This window comes from Antechinus flavipes, chromosome 1 (genome assembly GCF_016432865.1).
Source record: "Antechinus flavipes isolate AdamAnt ecotype Samford, QLD, Australia chromosome 1, AdamAnt_v2, whole genome shotgun sequence".
In the NCBI taxonomy this organism is placed as follows: domain Eukaryota; kingdom Metazoa; phylum Chordata; class Mammalia; order Dasyuromorphia; family Dasyuridae; genus Antechinus; species Antechinus flavipes.
The window spans coordinates 455,141,609-455,162,880 of NC_067398.1; the positions used below are offsets into that span (position 1 = coordinate 455,141,609).

Genomic DNA, 21,272 nt, shown 5'->3' on the forward strand with positions numbered 1-21,272 from the left:
AAGAGCTCTTAGAACCAAGCAGAGAGATAGACCTCAACTAACCGGGCTATTTTGCAAAGAGAAAATAAACGTTTGCATTTTTACCAGCTGGCTGTATTTTGGGTGATTATTACTCTTAACCAAAACTAAGGCTGCCTCCAGAAAACCTCCCTGAGAAACCTTCTCCCAGAAAGAACCATTATATTATTTTCAAAGAAGAAAATCAATGCGGGAAAACTGGGACACTGATGCATTGTTGGTGGAGTTGTGAATGAATCCAACCATTCTGGAGAGCAATCTGGAATTATGCCCCAAAAGTTATCAAACTGTGCATACCCTTTGATCCAGCAGTGTTACTATTGGCTTATACCCTAAAGAGATACTAAAGAAGGGAAAGGGACCTGTATGTGCCAAAATGTTTGTGGCAGCCCTGTTTGTAGTGGCTAGAAACTGGAAAATGAATGGATGCCCATCAATTGGAGAATGGCTGGGTAAATTGTGGTATATGAATGTTATGGAATATTATTGTTCTGTAAGAAATGACCAGCAGGATGAATACAGAGAGGCTTAGAGAGACTTACATGAACTGATGCTAAGTGAAATGAGCAGAACCAGGAGATCATTATATACTTCAACAAAGATATTGTATAAGGATGTATTCTGATGGAAGTGGATTTCTTTGACAAAGACCTAACTCCATTTCAATTGATAAATGATGGACAGAAGCAGCTACATCCAAAGAAAGAACACTGGGAAATGAATGTGAACTATTTGCATTTTTGTCTTTCTTCCCAGGTTATTTTTACCTTCTAAGTCCAATTCTCCCTGTGCAACAAGAGAACTGTTCGGTTCTGCACACATATATTGTATCTAGGATATACTGCAACATATCTAACATATATAGGACTGCTTGCCATCTAGGGGAGGGGGTGGAGGGAGAGAGGGTGGGGAAAAATTGGAACAGAAGTGAGTGCAAGGGATAATGTTGTAAAAAAAATTACCCTGGAATGGATTCTGTCAATATAAAGTTATTATAAAATAAAATAAAATAAAAAATATATATTAAAAAAAGAAGAAGAAAATCACAATCCAAAAATATTTTCATAAGCTAAAACATTAGGTTAAATGTAATTAGATGAAATGAAATATGGGTAATTAAACTTGAGTTAAAAATGGATTTCACAAGCACAAGATTGGAGTGACATGGCTAGAAAACAATTATTTTGAAAAAGATATATGGATTTTAGTGGACTTTTAAACTCTGTGTCAACAGGGTGACAACCAGAAAAATCAACTGAATCTTGGTCTACAATAAGGGACATAGCTCCATGAATATGGAGGTAATAGCACTGTATTTTGCTGTGTTTTGTATTAAAGTATTGTATTCAGTTTGGGAGGTATTGTAGCTTGAAATATGCCTAATTAAGAGAGCAGCCAGAATTATGGAAGGCCTCCTCCAGTTCATTCCCCATGCAGAAAATGAAAATGTTCAGGTCATCTGTAATAGCCATCTTTCTTCAGTTATTTAAGGGCTAGCATATGGAAGAGGAATTAGACTTGTTCCCATTGGTCACAAAGAACAGAACCAGAAGCTGCTAAGTTTTTGATGTTTCAGAAAGGTAGATACAGAAACTAATGTGAGAACTTGACTTTTATGGAAATATTTTGCATAACTTCACATGTGGCTTCTTGATTGTGGGTGGGGATAAGGGAGAAAATCTAAAACTCAAAAATTTTAAAAACAAATGTAAAAAAAAATTAATGTAATTGGGGGAAAACGCCAAACAAACAACAACAACTTATGTGAGGACAAACTTCTCAATCTTTATTTTAACAAAAGCTATCCAGAATGGAATGGCTTAACTTAGGAGGTATTGGTTCCTGCTAATTTGAACATAAACTTGAATGATATCTTACTGGATATCTTATATCAAGTAACCAAAAACAAAAGAGTTCTCTATCAAGGATCACACAAAATTTAGCAGCTACAATTGTAAAGTAGAAGAGATCTTGCATTATACTGTTCAGACAAAAGTAAAAGCTTACAACCAAAAATAATTTACTCTGCAAAACCCTTAATGAAATAGTGTACCTTCAAGCATTTCTGAAAAAAGAATCAGATCTGTGGAGCTTTGAAATGGAAACACAAGAATCAAGAGAAAAACTGGAATGGGAAATAAATTTGAACATTTGTAGAGGGATATGTCTTGACAAAGTACTTACAATTTGATTAGAAATAAACATTCCTTCAAAAATCCTGTTGTCCTCATAAGGTCTTGAATACAATTAAGACAAACAGAGGATGATTTTTGTTCTGTTTTGATTGTCTTAAGAGGAAAAAAGAAGGGAATAAGGAATAGGATGGGAAAGAATTTACTATCTAATATAGTTAAGATATAGGAAGTGAGTATGTAAAGATAGAGGAAAGGGCCAGGGATATAGGATTGTTCATTTTAACAATCTGAAGGTTAAACACAATTATACACTTGTGTATATACACATACACATATCCACAAGCATTTGTTATAGAAATACCTTTAGTTCAACAGTGAAATATGATAAAGATTTGTTGGGGATTGGGAGAAGTGAGAGAGGGGTAGGATCTCTGAGTCATTAAAAAGTTAAAACTCCCAAGGATTAGATGATGGATCCTGAAGAAGAGAGTAAAATCATGTAATGCTGGTTGGCCAAGGGAATGGAGTATGGGTTTGTGTGTCTACTTCAGTAATCACCTTCTTTGAAAAGAAAAAGGTAGATATCAGAGAACCAGTAAGGAGGGAAATACATATAATGATCATAATTGTGAATGAGGTAAACTTACCCACAAAATGGAAAAGAATATTAAAATAGATTAGAAAGCAGATTCTAACCATAAGGATAGTGCCTAACACAAAGCCTGTATTGAATAATGCTTATCATCAGCTTGAGTCAATAAAAGGAATATCCTCTGTTTCTATGAATCTAAAAACAAATTATTCTTCCTGTCTTACAAAAATTCTTTACTAACTTAAGACCTATAAATAAACCAAGCCAAGAGGCAGGCTCTTTTCTTTTTTTTTAAAAAGATGATCTCTTGAATATTTGCCCATTGGAGCCAAGTTGGCACTTAACAGAGTCTCTTTTCTTCTCTTCCATATGTGTTCAGTTGTGTCCTTGTGTCTCCACTTGGACATGGTCTGCCATTTCTTTCTGCAGCTAATTTTATAGACAAGGATCCTGAAACAAATAGGATTAAGAGACTTGTCCAGGATCACACATATATACCTTTAGTATCTGGGGCTGGATGTGAACCCAGGAAAATGAGTCTTTCTGACTCCAGGCCCAGCACTCTGTCCACTGTGCCACCCAACTGGTTTTCTCTAGTGTCCATTAAAGTTCTTGGATGTAGTTTGGTGGCACAAAGATGACCTAAGAACCTAAGTTCTGGGACGTACTTCTTTTTGCAAAAGGCAATGGAATAGGTCCTGGTGATAAACAGATTGTGTCTTTTTCCAAAGGACCAGGTGAACTAAATTTAGAGAAGCTAATCCCAGGTTGCATTTTTCAGCCAGAGCTGAAACTCTTTAATACTTGTCAAGTCACATATATTCCTCAGTTATAGATCTCTATCTTCCCTGTCTGTGCTTTAGTCCTGATTGTCCTCCAGTAGCTGATGAGTTTTCCCCTATTCACCTCTATTTTAGAATCCCTCATTCCCTTCTAAAATCCACTTGAATACCATCATCTGTATAAGACCTTCCTTCTCTTCCTAAATTGCTAGTGACTTCCCTCCTCCAAAGTTACTTTGTATCTGCTTTTTTGTAAGGGGTGTGTGTGTATGTGTTTGCACACGTGTGCTTCTCTCTTTTTTAGAATGTAAGCTCATTAAAGTCAGGGATTATTTTTCTTTGTATCTCCATTTGCCTAGCTTAGTGCCTAACACAGTCAGTATTAAATAATGCTCGTCATCCATCTTAAGTCAATAAAAGGACTATTTATAATATTCAAACTATGAAAATCCGAGTTATCTTAGGTGCCTTATTTTTCTGCGCCTCTTCCCCCATCCTAAGTTCTGTTTTTTAGCCGATGTTCATCTTAATTCAGCAAATATTTGTTAATGCCATATTTTGAGAGATGCTTTAACATCTTGGGAGTGGTAAAGGACATTCCTGGAAGCAATCTTAGTAATTAATTATATAGAAGTGGAAATGATCCTTAATCATTCTTGAGCCATTTTGGCATTTAAAAGTGGTTTAAAATTATGTGGTAGAATTTCAGTTGGTAACACAGAATAAAATGAAAAAGCAATACATAAGTACCTGTCTAGGGGAGACCACTCTTTGCCATACCTACCTTTCCACTGTTGTTATGCATTTGAGAGCTGTCAGTCTGTCCATTTTTAGTACATTTGAAAGCTTGTGCCTTTCTATTCTCCAGTCAAAACTTGCTGGGCCTAAAGTAGCTCTGAGCTTTGAAATTGATCTGTAGAAACAAGTGAATGAAAATCTTCCTGGTAAAGTCAGTTGACACTTGACAATCTTTCCTTTCCTGCAGGTTTCAAAGGGAAATCTAAACCCAATCTTCTCAAGCAAGAGACTAGTAGTCTAGCATGTGGATTACGAATTCTGTTCCGGATGTACATGGACGAGAGCCGAACCAGTGCATGGGAAGAAGTCCAGCAGAGGCTCTTAAAGTAAGACTGATTAATATTATGATTCTTCTAATTTCCTCAGAAATATAGTAGATATAAAAATCATTTTTAAAATATCTAGTGATTACATTTTACCGTAATTTTTTTCCTTCCATCTCCAGGGAAATAGGTTTCATGATGAAAACCTGATTCTCAATTTGAATTTATGAAAAATGTTTAATTATTTCACAACTTACCTTCAATGAAACATGAACGTCTTCACCCCAAAATTTTAAATTCAGGCCACATCTTAAAGTTTTTATCTTAAAACAATGTTTTATATTAAAAACCTTGCATTGATTTTAGAATCTATACTTGTAGAAAGAATGCTTCTATTATTTAAATAAACCAAAGGAAATACCGGCAGATTTTAAAGTCAGAAACCCCCTGGGAATTTACTTAGAAATTGCTTAATGAATTGTAATAATTGTGTAACAGATTTTTCCCTGTTTTTCATCTTGAATTGAAAAATTTCCAAATTTAGAACTGACTTGATATAGTGAGCCTTTCAGGATGAATTAATGCTATTTCCCTAAGTTCCTGTAGGTTTTTTCCTTAAATTTAAAGGAATTGATCAGGTTCTCTTAACTATTTTAGTTCTTACATGTGGCAACAAATGCCTCTCAGAGCAAATGATCTTACAATAAATCAATGTTCACGATAGAAAAGAGGAGAGACAGCCATTCTCAAAGTCTAGCTATCCAAATAAGATTTATTAAAGGAAATTCTTTACAGCTAACTGAGGCAAGATGTTCCAAGTCCTCATCCAATATGATTTTTTTTTTTTTTTAATTTTTGGGACTTGGTTTTGTTTTATTTTTTTGGTGGGGAGGGGCAGTAAGGTTGATTTTTTGGGGTTTTTTTCCCCCCAAGGCAATTGAGGTTAAGTGATTTGCCCATGTTCACACAGAGAAGCTTAAGTTTTCAAATTAGGTCATCCTGACTTCAGGGCCCCTCCTTTATCTACTCTGACATCTATCTAGCTGCCCCCAGAATAAATGTGATTAGCAGGAGGAATGGCAAATCTAAAGATAATGTTACCTCTTAAATGTTCTTTTGTCTAGAGGAAAAATTCCCCTCACTTTTCCTTGGTTAAATTAGGGTGAGCGATAGTGTAATGGTCATTTCTCCTATTCCTGCTCAAAATTCATTCAGAAGACTAATCCTTTATGTGTGATCCTGAGTATATGAGCTTGTTTGGCCCCAGTGGGACTCATGATTTTGGAGATGATCAGACATCTTCTTGGGTAGATAAAGGGGTATAATTTAAATACTTAAACACAATTAAAACTATAGTGTGGACATAAGTCTCTAATCAGAAAATAAGTATGTTACTCCCTTGTTCAATAAACTCCATCGACTCCATATTTTATTATCTCTAGAATTAAGTAGTGCTTTTCTTGTGGGGCTCTTCCAAATCTACTGCCACCTACCGGGCTCCTGACACAGTATCCTTGTTAATGTTTTTTTTGGTCCAGCCAAAGTAACCATTTTGGTGTTTCTCCCATGTCACATTGGTTCCGTTCTTTTGCATTGGGGTTCCCTCATTGCTAAGAGTTAGAATGTCCAAACACTCCTCACCTCTACTTAATGGAGGTCTCAATGCTCTACTCCAGAGACCACTCCTCTTCTATGAAACCTGAGATGAGCAACATCCTCACTTTTGGGAGCCCCCCCCCCCCACCCAAAAAATGTCATTTTGTCAGTACTTCCCGCTAGTGTTTAGCACAACACTGGATGGGTGCTTAATAAATGATTATGGATTGTCAGACCTTTAAGATTCCATAGAAATTGTCTCTAAATTGCTCAGACTGCTCTCCTTAGCTTCAAATTCAATATTCTACTTTTATTTTAAACTGAAATTTCATTGATGTTAGGAGTTCCCTTTCAGAAACTTATTCTGCCAGAGCAGATTAGCATCTTAATCTGGATGTTGAAAGAGTAAATGACTTATCCAGAGTGATGAAGCCAGAGGCAAAGGTTGAATTCAAGTCAAGTCAGTCAGCATTTGTTAAATACATTCTGTGTACTAGACACGAACTTCTTGGTTATGGAGCCTTTGTATTTTTTACATAAATTATATTTTCTCTTTTTGTAGTGTCTGCAGTGAAGCACTAAGTTATTTCCTAACTCTTACATCAGAAAGTCACCGGGAAGCCTGGACTAATTTACTGCTTTTGTTCCTAACTAAAGTTCTAAAGATAAGTGACAATAGGGTAAGTATTAGATTTAGAATTGTTTCTTTTATTTCATCCTTAAAACGGCATTTGGTTCTGGTTTTGATTATGAAAATTGATATTGAGAATTTGATGAAAAATGTCATTGTGTGGACTTGTTGCTATTCAGATTTACTTCATAAAACACTTCATTACAAACCATTTCATCCTTACTTAAAGAGGACCTCAGGAACTGCATTTGGACATACCTTCTTTCTTTGCTCAGTCTTGTCCGCTTTTCTAATCCATGTCATACATGCCTCTTTTCCTTCTCTTGTTTAGATCAGTGTATCAGTTTCCCAACAGATTCCCCAACTCAAGCTGCTTCCCTCTCCAGTGCACTTCTAATAACACAGTCATGAACTCTTTTCAGTACTTACCCTGCCCTAGAAAGTATATACTCATTAGCCTAGCAAAGCCCTGGTTTTGGCTTGAAAATAGAAGAGATGTGGTTATTTCATGTGGTAGTGAGGTCTAAAGTGTGACTATCTAGTAAAAGGTAGAGAAAGGAAGTCACTAAAATTAAGGAAATTTGTGGAAGTTGGAGGGAAGATCCTTCACATGAATATATAAATCCGAGGATTGGCTTTGGTGTGGGACAGAGAACAAAAGTCACCTGTAAGGTGCTAAAATTCTTTGTGGTGGTTAGGAAAATGACCTTGGACACACTGAACAACTACTATATCTAGAATTGAAAGACTATTGTATAACCCAATTTCATGGATTTTTACTACAAGTGTTATACCCAAAATAGAAAATCATTTGTAAGTTTTAGCAGAGAAGGATATAGAGTTTGAAGGTATTCAATGATTCTCCATTTAAATCTAACTTTGATGTCAGCCTAAAAGTTTGGAAAGATAAACTGGTAACAAAAAAGGGAGGTCAATGGAGAATAAATTTTCTGTCACTTGGTTCTCTGACCTAAAGTTCTTTCCTATCATGGCACTACCTCTTCTATGACTCCCTAAATGTTTCCTTCTTAATAGCCATCCTGGAAATTCTGCTGAAATCTTTTGTGTTTCCATATGCAGTGCAAATATTTTTAAAAGCATATTGAGAGTTTTGTGAGTCATGAAAACTATAATTAGGAATCAGCCCACATATATATAACACATTGTATATATCTATGTGTGAGCATGTGCGAAAGAGAACACAATTGAGCTTTGAGATTTTTGAAATCACATTCTAAAAACTAATCCAAATAAATGCCATTAATTATAGGCAAAATGTGGTTTCTCATTTGTGATTCCTGAAGTTGAAATTTTGAAGACTACTTCAATTTGAATTTTGATGTCTCTAAGGGTAGAGTAGAGGAATAGGATGAAAAGAAAGAAAATGACCACTTGCTAAATAAAGTTTGTCAAGGGGATTGGGAGAATGACATTGGAGATAAATAGGACAATATATTCACAGTTCCTAAAGGCAATCCTCTGAGTGAAAATCTGGAATTGCTTTAAAGTATGAAAGTTCAAGCAAAATAGTATCTTTATAGCATACGTGCAGGCAGAATGTTTTCTCCAGATATAAGAACAGAGAGGTAGTTTGATGGAATAGAGTAAAATTAGGAAGCCCTTGATAAAAGTTATGCCTGAGATATGTGGTAGCTCTGTAATTGCATAACTAATTTATATCTAGTGTTCTAAGCATCAGGACTGTAATTTGTGAGTTGTCTAAAAGGCAGAGGAAATTTGTAGATCAGGAATTTGTTACGATGATGAATTACAATTTTGTTGAACAACAACAAAAAAATTGGTTTTGAGAGGGGGGAGGAGCTTTTGCTTCTTTTGTGGTTTGGGATATTAATTGTTTCATAAATCTATGAAAATCTTGTAGGGAAATGTAGAGAACAGAAAATGTAGACACTATAAGAGAACAAGAGTATATGCAGATGCATATCACTGCATGTTTTGCCTCGCCAAATGAAGCAAGATTTTGGCAAAATATTTAAAACTTTAATGAAAAACCTAAATCCAGCTTACACATAAAATAGATAAAAAGCCATATAACATATCCTTGGATTGTTTCACATTCTTTAAATTTTTTACGTGTAAAAATTTTACATTGTCTGAGGAAATTAAATTAAAATCTTTTGAAATGAAAAACAATCTATTGAAATTTAGCTTTATACTTAGTAAATTCTGCCCCCAAAAAACACTGGAATTTAAATAAAACAAACCTATTTAGTCTTGCAAATACCATTATTAACAACACTAAATGTTTAAATCATTTTTCCTCCAGTTCAAAGCTCATGCATCATTCTACTACCCTCTCTTGTGTGAAATTATGCAATTTGACCTGATTCCTGAACTTCGAGCTGTTCTCCGGAGGTTTTTTCTTCGTATTGGAATAGTTTTTCAAATATCGCAACCACCTGAACAGGAGCTTGGAACAAGCAAGCAGTGATGGTAACAATATTACTCTGTTAGAGTTTATATCCTTCAGCTCTTTAAAAGGACCATGGAGCTAAGGTTTCCAGTTTGGAAAATGCCTTCTTACAAAGAAGCATGGCAGCATGTTTCTATGGTTTGATGGTACAGGTGTGTAGAACTGTAACTCAGACTTGCAACAAACACTCCCTTCTAATCCTTTTCAGTTATCTGATGGATTATCTCTGATTGTCTTGTTGGGCTCATGTTGAGCTTAGAGCCTGTTTTCAGCACAGTGTGTCAGTATGTGCTATGATACCCTCCTCCTTTGTTCTAGACAGCAGGATAGTTTATGGCAAGTATGAAGAGTGAAATTTACCCAAAGAACTAACTATATGTGTAAAGGCTTGAACTTCTACAAGAAGTACAACTCAGGAGAGCTGTATTTTGAAGGATAAAATGTTTATAATTGGGGGGGAAAGAAAAAAATTATTGTTCATGGTAAAAGATATTTAGCAACTATGGTATTCTTATTCTGAAGATTTTTGCACACTCAGACTACCTGAGATATTGGTAATCATCCTTCTGTGAAAAAAAAAATGTACAGAGATGCAGGTCTGTAATATAAAACCTTAAACGTTATATAGTTCTTCCTGCATTAGTTTATTTTATTTCTTTATTTTCATATTCATTTGCTAAAGACCCATAATATTTTGTTTATCAATGCACTAGAAGTTTGGGTTGATAATTGTTTTTGTTTTGTGGGATCTTTTTTTCCCCCAGTGTGGTGAAAATTTTGGGGAGGGGAGGGCAGGGGAATTATAGTCCAAAAGCTACCAATTGCTGACTCTTTTTGAAAACAGAGGTAGAATAATATCACTACTGACATAACTACCTGTAACATACTTGTATTAGGGCTTTTAAACATGAGCCATTAAAAATATGATCCTTCAAGGACTGGAACTTGAATCACTGAAAAAAAAAAACAAGTCTAAGTTGTATCTGCTGTCACATTTTTTTTTCTTTTTTTGGGGGGGAGGGGAGAATTGATGTAGATTTCACTCTATGTACAGAATTTAATGTTGAATATATTAAAGTAACAAATCTGGCATGGTTTGAGTGAGGATGGTTAGATTTATTGGAAATGTATTCATACTGTGAATTGTGCTCTGATGGCTTAAAAAAAGACGAGATTGTCAAGCATTCCGTATTAACAGTGGATGTAGAAAATTTTTTTCAGATGGATAAAATGTATATGGTACAGATATGTAAAGTTTTTTATGTAAAAATTCTGTACAACTTTCTGTACAATATTGGTTCTCATCTGGCATATTCTAATCAGGTTATAGGTCAATAAAGTTTTTGAATTCTTTCATCAGTGCAATCAAAACCAGTGTAATCTTAAGAAACTTGTTTCAATGACTGATTTTTAACTGAAAATCAATAATTATAAAATAGGTTTTTAAGTTACAGTTCAAAATATATTTAATTTGTTCCAGACACTTTGAATCCCCGCCTGCATACCCCTGCTTTCACCACTTCTAACTACAGATAGTTGTTTTTACTCTTGTATATGAGCAACTGAGAACACAGAGTTAAGGCTGACAGCCCACCAGAGACTTTGGAAAAACACACACACACACACACACACGCAATCATCTCTTCACATGGTGCTTTTTCTTTAGAGTCCAAGTGTTAGAGACACACTCAATTATATTCCTTTGTAGGAGAGCTCAATAAATATTTGTTGAAAAAATAAATGTGTAAAATGGGTTTGTTCATAACAAAGTTCATAAGAAAACCACAGAAGTTAGCCACCTCCTTTTCTATGATTTAGTGTATTAAAATGCAATAGGGATGGTCTTTTTGGTACTCTCTCCTATCCCAAATAAAAGTTTAAAAAATACATATTTTGATAGTGTTCCGATGTAACTGTGAATCAAGAGATGGTGAGGTTTTTCGTCACTTGATTATTATTTAAGAGGACGGATGGATTCCAAAGACCACATCTCCAAAAACACATATTTACAAAACTCCAGAGGAAGTGAATTTATGCTTACTAAATTTTTAAAGATAATAGAATTCCTCTTCCTCTTCTATCACAAAATTGTTTTTAAATTACTTTGTTTAAACTTAAACTGACAATGTGTTCAAGAGACCTTCTGGACTTACCACTTCTACCTCCCACTCTATTTCCCAGGTGTTAAAACAATAGATATTATAAAAGAATTAGGATATAGATAGATTGAAATTAAAGATATAAGGACTATAAATCAGTCAATCATGGCCCTTGCTCAAGAAGCCCAGATTGGTTATGAAGATAACTTAGAGTATCTTGGAATTCTAAATCATAAATATATCTAACAAAGTCAGAAGCATCATGTCACCTCCTAACTGAAATTAATATCCTTTGAAGGCATCTACAGCCTGTTGCTGTTAGTTGATCCATTTATTGCCAACATTGGAAAATTGGTTAACTAAAATAATAATAGTCATGGAAACACAGTAAGCTTGTTGTCAAATCAAATGGTTTTGCTGTCCTGACCAAGCCACAGAGAGAAAGAGAAACCAAAAAGAAGTTTAATTCTTTGTTTCATACTGATGAAATAAATATAGACAATCATCATACCAATACATTTGTTCTTCTCAGTAAATTTAAAAGCAATGGTTTCAACCCCTATTTTCATAGCACCCTAGGAAATTTCTAGTTATTTCAAAGTATACTATGTTCAAGGATTTTACATGGCTTTTGTTTTGCCCCCTTTTCAGCTTAAAATCCTGTATCTCGTGTTAAAATAGTTGGCTGGTTTACTTTTTAATTGTAAAATTACATTATCTACAGGACAACACTGATTGATAATAAAATAAAATTTTATTTCCATTAACAAACAAGTAGTTAAATCATACCATAAATTAGACATTAACTTAAGACAAAGCCTTCATTGGCACCAAAATTCAACAGAGACAGAAAAAAGATGTAATTTGCATTTTAGTATACAACTGATTGGAACAAAATCAAAATGGATTGTGATCCCTACCATTTACTTGCACAATAAATGATGTATAACTAAAAACCATCTTTGCTTCCATATTTAAGTAAGAGTAGCTAGTAAGGGAAGTGGGCAAAGCTACCACACATGCTGGAGTATTTGCTAAAAGATGATTTTGAATATTGATGACACTGGCAAAGTTGTGCATTTATAGACACACAACAAAAAGATCTTCAAGTTTTACATGTATTAAGACACTTTAAAATTTTGTTCACTTCATCCTAGTAACAGGCAGAATAAAGATAATGCACATACGGTAGTCAGTTACAAGTACTTTTCATTACCACTACAAGTTAATTATGGCAAAATGTGTGTGAAAATAATTCCATACTTTATGCATTGCGTAATTAACAGTAATGGTGGCTTAAAAAAAAATCCTATACAATTTCATGGAATACATAAAAGCAACAAAATATGGGAAAAAATACATATGTACATATTTAGTATTGTTTGTATTTTACAGGTTAAAAATTGTCCATCTACATGAAGGGATGATAATGGGAGGTAGGGAATAAGGCCTAGAATACAAAAAAATTCAGCAGATCAGATTAACATTCCTTTTACCTTGAAAGGCACAACTGGTTCCAGTCTAGATTTATTTTTTAACCATGTGCTGTAGAAAGGCCCTGCCAATTAAAAGGTAATGGATTTTCAGAGGAACGCTGCTCTTGGTTCAACTGGTCAACCACGAACCTTTTCAAAGTCTCTGATGTTCCAGGTCGGAGCCAAGGCTCTGTGGCTACAGTTTCTCCAGAACTGGGTCTCCTTTCACCACCATGGGATGTAAAGTGCTTAAGAATATCATCTGGATCAACCAGAGAAACTTCATCATCTGGAGAAAAAGAGAAACAAGAGACTTATATTAATATGGAAAAACACCAAAATTAGGGAAACACACCAAAATTAACTAATTAAAAAATAAAGACCTGCCTTTGTTATTGAGGGATACAGTAAAATAAGGACTGTCAATCAGAATTGGGAGGCCCAAATTATCTTTTTTTTTCTCCAAAGAACAATGGTCACATGGCATAGTAATAATTAAAAATTCATTTAAATTTATCATATATTCAAGTAACTGGTACTATCCCTAACGTTTCATTCTGCTTCTCACATGCGCCCTTTTAAGATGTCTATCATAGGCCCAGAAATCATGGTAGAAGTTAAAGAACATTTTTTAGAAATAACAAAGCTCATTTTAAAGTTTAGGGGAGGATCAATTTTGCCTATGAAAAAACATGTTAAAGATATTTTAGGACAAAAAGAATACACTATGTTTACATAAATTATTTCTAAAAAGGGAGTTGAGTCAAAAATATTTTACTGAAAAATACAGTCTTTGTGAACAATATCACAGTGGAAGGAAAAGAATACTTTCAAAGATCAAAAAATAAATTTTTGTTTACTCTGCATAAAGGCTGATTTTAAGTCCTTCCTCAAGTAAATTTGGGGTCTATATGCTTATTAATGAGGCCAATATTCATGTAACTATTACCATTCTTAAAAAAAGAGCTCTTGGTGACTATTCATTTCTTTTTTAGAGAGCCATATTTCTAGGTCATTGCTAGTGTACACGTGTTCTTGGCACATTTAACTTAAGAGATTTCTATAATAAAGAATTTTAGTTTCCTTTATCAAAGGGTAAAATAATCTCTGGGAAATTGATTATTTATATATTCAGGTTTCTTCCCTTTTCCACTTTCTAAAAATGGTGAAAGCTTAATATGGGTAAATTCAATCAGAAACAAAAATTTACTTGTTGTTTTTACTTTTAATATGGAATGAAAGCTTAGTACAGTGCTGGAGTAAAGAGTAGTTTAAAGCGGTAGCATTCCGGACACCAGCTAGGAGACAATGTGCAAGTAATTTAACATCTTCCTAGCTTGGTTTCTGCATTTGGAAAATGAATTTTAGTCCCTTAGTACTCACCTGAGGGGGTTCCTGTGAGGCTTAAATACATAGTACTGTCAAGTGCAAATGTTAATGACTATGAAAATGTCAGTAATTTTCAGGGAAGAAATTGAAGGGTAGTTTACACAGAAGGTGGTGAATCACTGATACATTGTTTGGAAGTAACTATCTTTGGCCAAAAATAAGAAATCGAACCATGTCTATTCCGATTCTCTCTATTACAGGATTTTAGTTTATTTGAACAGCAATTCTACATCTATGTTTTTATAGCTTATTATTAGATATAATTATATGAAAATCTGTCTTCCTACCCTGTGATGGAAATTTCATTTCTTTTTAAAATTACATCTCCTGGTCTGTGAAGGGCTGGTACAGCAAAGGGACACGTGAAAATAATTTAATGAGCAATCAATCCACATCAAACCCAAAAGCTCCTGTTTGAAAGGATAATATTAAATTTAAAAGAAAAAAAAACTTAATAACTGATTATCACTAAACTATCTTAGAATCTAAGGAAGAGCATATTTTAAAGTTCATCTATCAGTAGGGAAATTAACCAATAAAAATTAAAGAACATTATACTGCTTAGAGTATGGGGGTTTAACCTTGTGTCATGGACCCCCTCCCCTCTGGTAGTGAAATCTATGGACCCCTTCTCAAAATAATACTTTAAATATTAGAATCGATTATGCTATAGTCATTATTAAAATATTTTTAAAAGTTCACGTACCTCCTCCCCTCCCTTTGAAAAACCCCTAGTTTGGAGATTACCCAAGTTCAATCATTCATTCATTTTCATGCTAGATAACAAAGAAATATATTTGAAATGAACGACCTAGTTACATTCAGATAAAATTTAAATTCAAATCTGAAACAAATGCTAAGGTATAAATAGATAAGTATAAACCCAAAGGACGTTAGATTAAAAAGAACATATAATAACAGATCCAACAAAATTTCTCCATGATATGAGTTTAGTATTGGCAGAAGTAATAATGTGTGGTACAACTTACTGACAACACTGTTCCGTTTAATAGAGGGGGCAAAAAAAAAAACAAATGACTGGCAAAGCAGCTAAAGCAAATAAATCCTTTTTTCTTTAGTGAAGAAGATGTCAGGAATATATTAATTATACGCCATATATAATTGGGCACATGTCATGCTTTGTGCAAAGTGATAAGTACTTTTACAGTTCCCACAACACCAGATTTCACCAAGAAATTAATTTGCTATGTGTGGCCAATTGGGCTTATACTAAAAGGAAACAATCCTAATATGATCATTTTAACCTTTTTTCATTTTTCTTTTTTTTGGCTGGGGCAATTAGGGTTCAGTGACTTGGCCAGGGTCACACAGCTAGGAAATGTTAAGTGTCTGAGGCCAGATTTGAACTCAGCTCCTCCTGACTTCAGGGCTGGTGCTCTATTCACTGTGCCACCTTAGCTGCCCCTTCATTTTTCTAAAAATGCAGAAAGCCAACATTAACAGGTTAAAATGATTTACTATGAAAATCTGAAAAATTTCTACATAAGAAGGTTTAATATTCAGAAGAAATAACTGGCTATTAATACAATTAAATCAAAAACAATTTTGGGTGATCTCCCTATTCAGTTAAAAAAAAATTCACATTAAACTTAGTTTCCTAAGAGGATGGATGAACACTGTAATTAATGGTTTTCAAATTACTGACTTTAAAAAAAAATTTGCCACCTGGTAGCCATATTGATGGTGATGAGGTTTTCTGAACTTCCTTAGGTTGGTTTTCAGTTTAAAAAAATCACAGGGCCTATATTTCAGGCCTTGTCAAAGTTAATGTTTTATTGTCATGACCTCTGAAAATTCCCAATCATCTCTTTGCCATAATAAGGCACAGAAGGCACACCCCTATCCATTAGCCCTCCCTCTCCCCCAATTAGCTGTTCAATTTCTAATAGCTTCTATTCAATGGAAAAATTGCTGTGCCCTGATACCTTCAGTCTTGTTAACTGTTGTTGCTACTGATGGGTTTCAAGGCACAATACTGAAATTTCCATAAGCTATATAGCCGTTTCCTGTCATCAAGGGTATGTGTTCAAAGTAACCAAGATACTTCTCCAAGAATGGACAATAGTCCTTCAGGATTCTTTACCTGTATCAATAGGTTTTTTCTGCAGCTCATTTAGTCTTCGCATTCGTTCTTCATTTCTAATTCTAAGCTGGTCAACATTTATACTGGATACTGACTTCAAGGAGAAACCATCAGGTTGCACAGAAGGATGAAAATTATCCTGCAGTTAGAAGACAGAACTTAAATATTTCTGAAATGCCAGAGCTCTATACGAAATACTCAAACACCTTGAGATCGGGGTTGTTGTAGTCACAAGTCATACAATTTATTCTTCCCCTCTTCTAAATATGGGTTTTCTCAACCTCTATAACCACTTTCTCTTCCTTATAATTCTCCATTGATGATCTCTTCCAGGCTAGTAGATAATTCCCACACTCCCATTGCTTGCTGCACATAAAACTTGAACTCAGCTTTCTACCAAAAACATGTCCCTTCTTCCCAACTTTCTAATTTCTTAGTCTCTTCTGAGCTTCAGCTCTGTCTCACTAATTGTATTTTCGATATTTTAAGAGTCATCTCAAATTTAGTAATGCTTAAAAATTAAATCATATATCCCCAAATTTCACTCTTATCCCAAACCTGCCTATTTCCATTGGCGATACTATCACCATATACCCAATGGTTAAATCTTGCCATTTTCACTTTACCTCACTTTTCATATCTGACCCCTTTTATCCATTTACTCAACTAACACTCATGGTCAGGAATTCACTACCTTTCCAAGATTATTGCAACATAATTGGTTCCCCTGCCTCAAGCCTCTTCTCCCTGCAGCCTGTCCTTTAAATGTAGGTTGGATAATGTAGTACTCAAGCTTCAAATTCCATTGGTTCCTGCTTGCCTGCAAGTTAAAATATAAACTTATGTTTGTTTATTTTTTGGTAATGTTTTGTTGCTTTTTAAGTTTATTTCCCCAGTTACATTCAAAACAAAATTTTCTTTACATTTGTTTTTAAATTTTTTCTGAGTTCTGGATTTTCTCCTTTAAGAAACAATATGTGAAGTTAAGCAAAACGTTTCCATAAAAATCAAGTTATGAAAGAAAACCTATCTCCCAGCCTAATGAAAATAAAAATCCTCAAAAAAAAAAGTTAAAAAGAAAAAGAGGATGCCTTAATCTGTATTCAGACTTAATCAGTAAGGTCTCTGGGTATGGATAGGATTTTTCATCATACATCCTTCTGAGTAGTCATGGATGATTGTACTACTGAGAAAAGTAAAGTCATTTACAGCTGGTCATACCAGAACATTGCTAGTATTTTGTGTACAGTACACTTTGCTTGAATTTATGGAGTACTTTCCAGGTTTGTTTGTTTTTTTCCTGAGAGCATCCTGCTCGTCATTTCCCAGAGAACAATAGTATTACATCACAAACACATACCACAGTTTATTGAGCCACTCCCCAACTGATGGGTATCCCCTAAATTTCTTTTTTTTTTTGGCCCTGAGAAGAGAACTTCTATGAATATTTTTTGTACATATAGATCATTTTCCTTTTTTCCTCCTTGAATATCTTGTCTTTATTCTTCATATAGTGGTGGTGTTAAATCAAAGAATATGCATGAATTTATAGCCCTTTGGGCACAGATTATCTCTTTTGATCATTTATCATTTGGGGAAATTTTATAAATTTGACTTGGTTCCCTCTGTTTGAGAAAAGAGGCCTTATCAGAGAAATGCTTCAATTTTTTTTTCAATTACTATTGCTAATTGTATTTATTCTCTTTCACCCTGTCCCTCCTGAAAAGTGTTTTGGTACTGACCACTCCCTTCCCCCATATGCCTTCTCTCATCACCCTCCCCACTTCCCATATTCTATTCCTCTCCTATTTTCTTCCAAGCTAAGATAGATTTCTATATCCATATTGAATACATATGTTATTTCCTCTTTGAGCCAATTTGATGAGAATATTCCCCCTCTCCCTCTTCACTATGAAAAGTATTTTCTTGCCTCTTTTTTTTTTTTTTATGGCAGATAATTTGTATCATTCTACTTCTCCCTTTCTCCCAGTACATTCCTCTCTCATTTTAAAAAATATTATTCCTTCATATTAAACTCACACACATGTGGAGTGGGCATCAACCCATCTTTTCCGATCTGTCTGTCTGTGTATGTATCTACACACACACACCCATAATAAGAAAGTTCTAATGAGTTACAAATATTCTTTCATGTAGGAATATAAAAAGATAAACTTTATTAAGGCCCCTTATGATATCACTTTCCTGATTGCCTCCCTTAATGCTTCTCCAGAATCCTGTATTGAAAATCAAATTTTACATTCAACTCTGGTCCTTTCATCACAAAAGCCTGAAAAATTCTGTTTTCTTGAAAGATAATCTTTCAGGAATATCATATTCTATAGCCTTCCAATTCTTTAATGTATTAGCTATTAAATCTTGTGTTATTCTGACTGAGGCTCCACTTGAATTGAATTGTTTCTTTCTGGATGCTTGCCGTATTTTCTCCTTGACCTGGGAGTTCCAGAATTTGGCTGTAATATTCATGGGAGTGTTCATTTTGGAATCTCTTTTCAGGAGATGATTGGTAGAGTCTTTCAATTTCTTTTTGGTTTTAGAATAGCAGGACAGTTTTCGTGGATAATTTCTTGAAAGATACGATGTCCTGGCTCTTTTTTTTTTTTTTTTTTTGGGGGGGGGGGAGAGGAGGCGGGATCATGACTTTCAGGTAGATCAATAATTTTTATTATCTCTCCTAGATCTATTTTATAAGTCAGTTGTTTTTTCAATGAGATATTACACATTATTTTCGATTTTTTTTACTTTTTCAGTTTTGCTTTATTTTATCTTGAAAGTCATTAGCTTTTATACCTCTCCTTTCCCAACTGGCCAATTTTGCTTTTTAAGGCATTCTTCTCATTAGCTTTTTGTATTTCCTTTTGCACCACTTTGAATTCTTTTCCTAATTTTTCCTTTATTTCTCTTACTTGATTTTCAAAATCCCTTTTGAGCTCTTCACTGCTGGATACTCTATTTTAGTATCCTAGCATCCTTTCTTGCTCCTCTACACAAATGTAGCCTAGGCCCAATTCTTATTTTTCTTGGAGGCATTGGATATAGGAACTTTGACTCCATTATCTGCTCCACTGGCTTTCTGAGTCCTCCCTGGTGTCCCCAGGCTGAGACATCCAGAAGTCTCCAGCATTGCCGCTGATTCAGAGGTCCTGCCTCCTCGCTGACTGAAGTCCAGGTTGGGGCCAGGACTGCACTGGCCTGTACTGTATATTGGGTTTCCACCTGGTTCCACAGACTTTGTCTGCTGACCTTCGACTGGAAAATGTTTTACTCCTTCTTTTGGGGTGTTCTGATGCTCTAAAATTTGTTCAAAGTCATTATTTAAAAGAATTTGGAGTGGTTTGGGAGAGAGGTTGGTTGTGTTCCCCCCTTTACTCTGCCTCCTTTCTGTTTGTTTTTTAAATCCCTTCAAAACCAGTCCCAAACCAGCTTTCTGGTCTCATTAGACATTATTTCTCTGCAATACATCCAGCCAAACTGGCCTTCTCCCTCTTTTTTAATCACATAATGCTCCATTTTCCGTGTGTCTTGAATGTACTCTGCTGCTCACCTTCACTTCATGTATCCCTCTCAACTAAGAAAGAACTCAAGGAAGGACTATTTTTCTGCATGAAGCCTTTTCTGACTCCCACAACTGCTAAGGCCTTTTGTACCAAATTACCTTATTTTTAACTACTATGTATTTGTATGCATACTGTCTTCCCCAACAGGATGCAGCTCTTTAAGAGTAAAAGTTGTTTCATTTTTTGTATCTCTAAAGTATATAGAAGTGCTTAATTACTTGTTGACAGCATTGTCCTGTCCACTTAATCCTTCAGGGAGCTAACATAGTACCTTCCCAATCTAGAGTTATGAACACATCACTCCCCCTCTCAAAATACGTGTCCCCATTATCTTTAGAGTACCAACTTCTTAATCTGGAATTTGAAGCCCTCCCACAATCTGGCACCAACCAACTTTAGCTCAGTCTTCTTTCCCTTAAACAATCTATGTTCCAGCCAAAATGAACTGACAGAAGTTCTCTAGCTTATCTATCTTCTGCCTTTGCATTCATGCTTTCAAATTCCCACCCCACCCCAGATTTGGAATTCCCTCCCTTTCCCAGCCCCTAATTCTACTCTTTCTTTAAGGCCCAGAACAGGGATTCCACATCTCCTCTAATAACACCTTCCCTGTTCCTGAGTCTCCACAAGGCCCAACTCCCCCAAATCTGTGATCAATCTCTCAGATTCCCAAACTGCTTTGTTACAATAGCCAACAGGCTCTACAAATCTCAAGTCCAAGGACAGACTAGATTCAAGGAAACTGTCCCATGCTGCACCTGTGACAAGACAAGGAGAGCCTTGACAGCCAGACCTCTGTGCCTTCCCTAAGCTGTGCTCCACTTAGGAGATGGGACTGCATTCTCAAGATGGATGAGTTGGGAAATAAAAGACATGAAAATGAACCAGAGGCGAGGAAAGATGGCAGAAAGCAGCACTTATAAGAGACAAACTTGAATGAATTACAGCTCAGAGTAGGCAACTCTTGCCCAGATGATGAGTACTAAGTATGCTACTGAGAAAATGATAGGAACAAAAGAAGCAACAGAGGAACCCAGAGAGAAGGAACAGCATCTGCTTACATAAGTTAATAAAGCACATGATTTGATGTCTATCACCCCCCATTCTAGGCTCAATTTTGGCTTTTTGGCTAAGCTGACCAATTCAAATGCATGGTTTCCTGTCATGCAAACCCCCGTCCTCATTTGTCACCTCACCAGGCCAGAACCACACCTAATTCAGATTATCCCACCTGCTTTCTCTATTTCTACCCACATATAAACATGGTAAGGAAAATCACACACACATTGTCACCTGGGCCCAAGATAAATTTATGTTATCTAATCTTTCTAGTCTTCCCCTGTTCTTCATCATATGTTCTCCTGTCTCCTGCAGGAGC

The 21,272-nt window shown here is 35.2% G+C and overlaps 2 protein-coding genes across 10 annotated transcripts in view; one reads left to right on the forward strand and one right to left on the reverse strand.

Moving 5' to 3' along the window:
* ARFGEF1 (ADP ribosylation factor guanine nucleotide exchange factor 1) overlaps positions 1 to 10,639 on the forward strand; it is a 151,714-nt gene extending 141,075 nt beyond the window's left edge. Inside the window, exons 37-39 of the mRNA XM_051970076.1 lie at positions 4,513 to 4,651; positions 6,747 to 6,864; positions 9,103 to 10,639. Coding sequence (XP_051826036.1) covers positions 4,513 to 4,651; positions 6,747 to 6,864; positions 9,103 to 9,267 — 422 coding nt within the window. The 3' untranslated portion in view covers positions 9,268 to 10,639. The remainder of the gene's footprint in view (positions 1 to 4,512; positions 4,652 to 6,746; positions 6,865 to 9,102) is intronic.
* A 1,444-nt stretch (positions 10,640 to 12,083) lies between these two features.
* Positions 12,084 to 21,272, reverse strand: part of CSPP1 (centrosome and spindle pole associated protein 1) — a 123,119-nt gene continuing 113,930 nt past the window's right edge. For 8 of the 9 annotated variants that reach the window (XM_051970079.1, XM_051970085.1, XM_051970083.1 and 5 more), the window contains 2 exons: positions 16,317 to 16,455; positions 12,084 to 13,112 (listed from right to left, as the gene is read on the reverse strand). In XM_051970079.1, the coding sequence (XP_051826039.1) occupies positions 12,883 to 13,112; positions 16,317 to 16,455 (369 nt within the window). In that variant the 3' untranslated portion in view covers positions 12,084 to 12,882. Of the gene's footprint in view, positions 13,113 to 14,918; positions 14,989 to 16,316; positions 16,456 to 21,272 lie in introns of all 9 variants that reach the window. The other variant, XR_007949305.1, reaches the window with a different exon arrangement.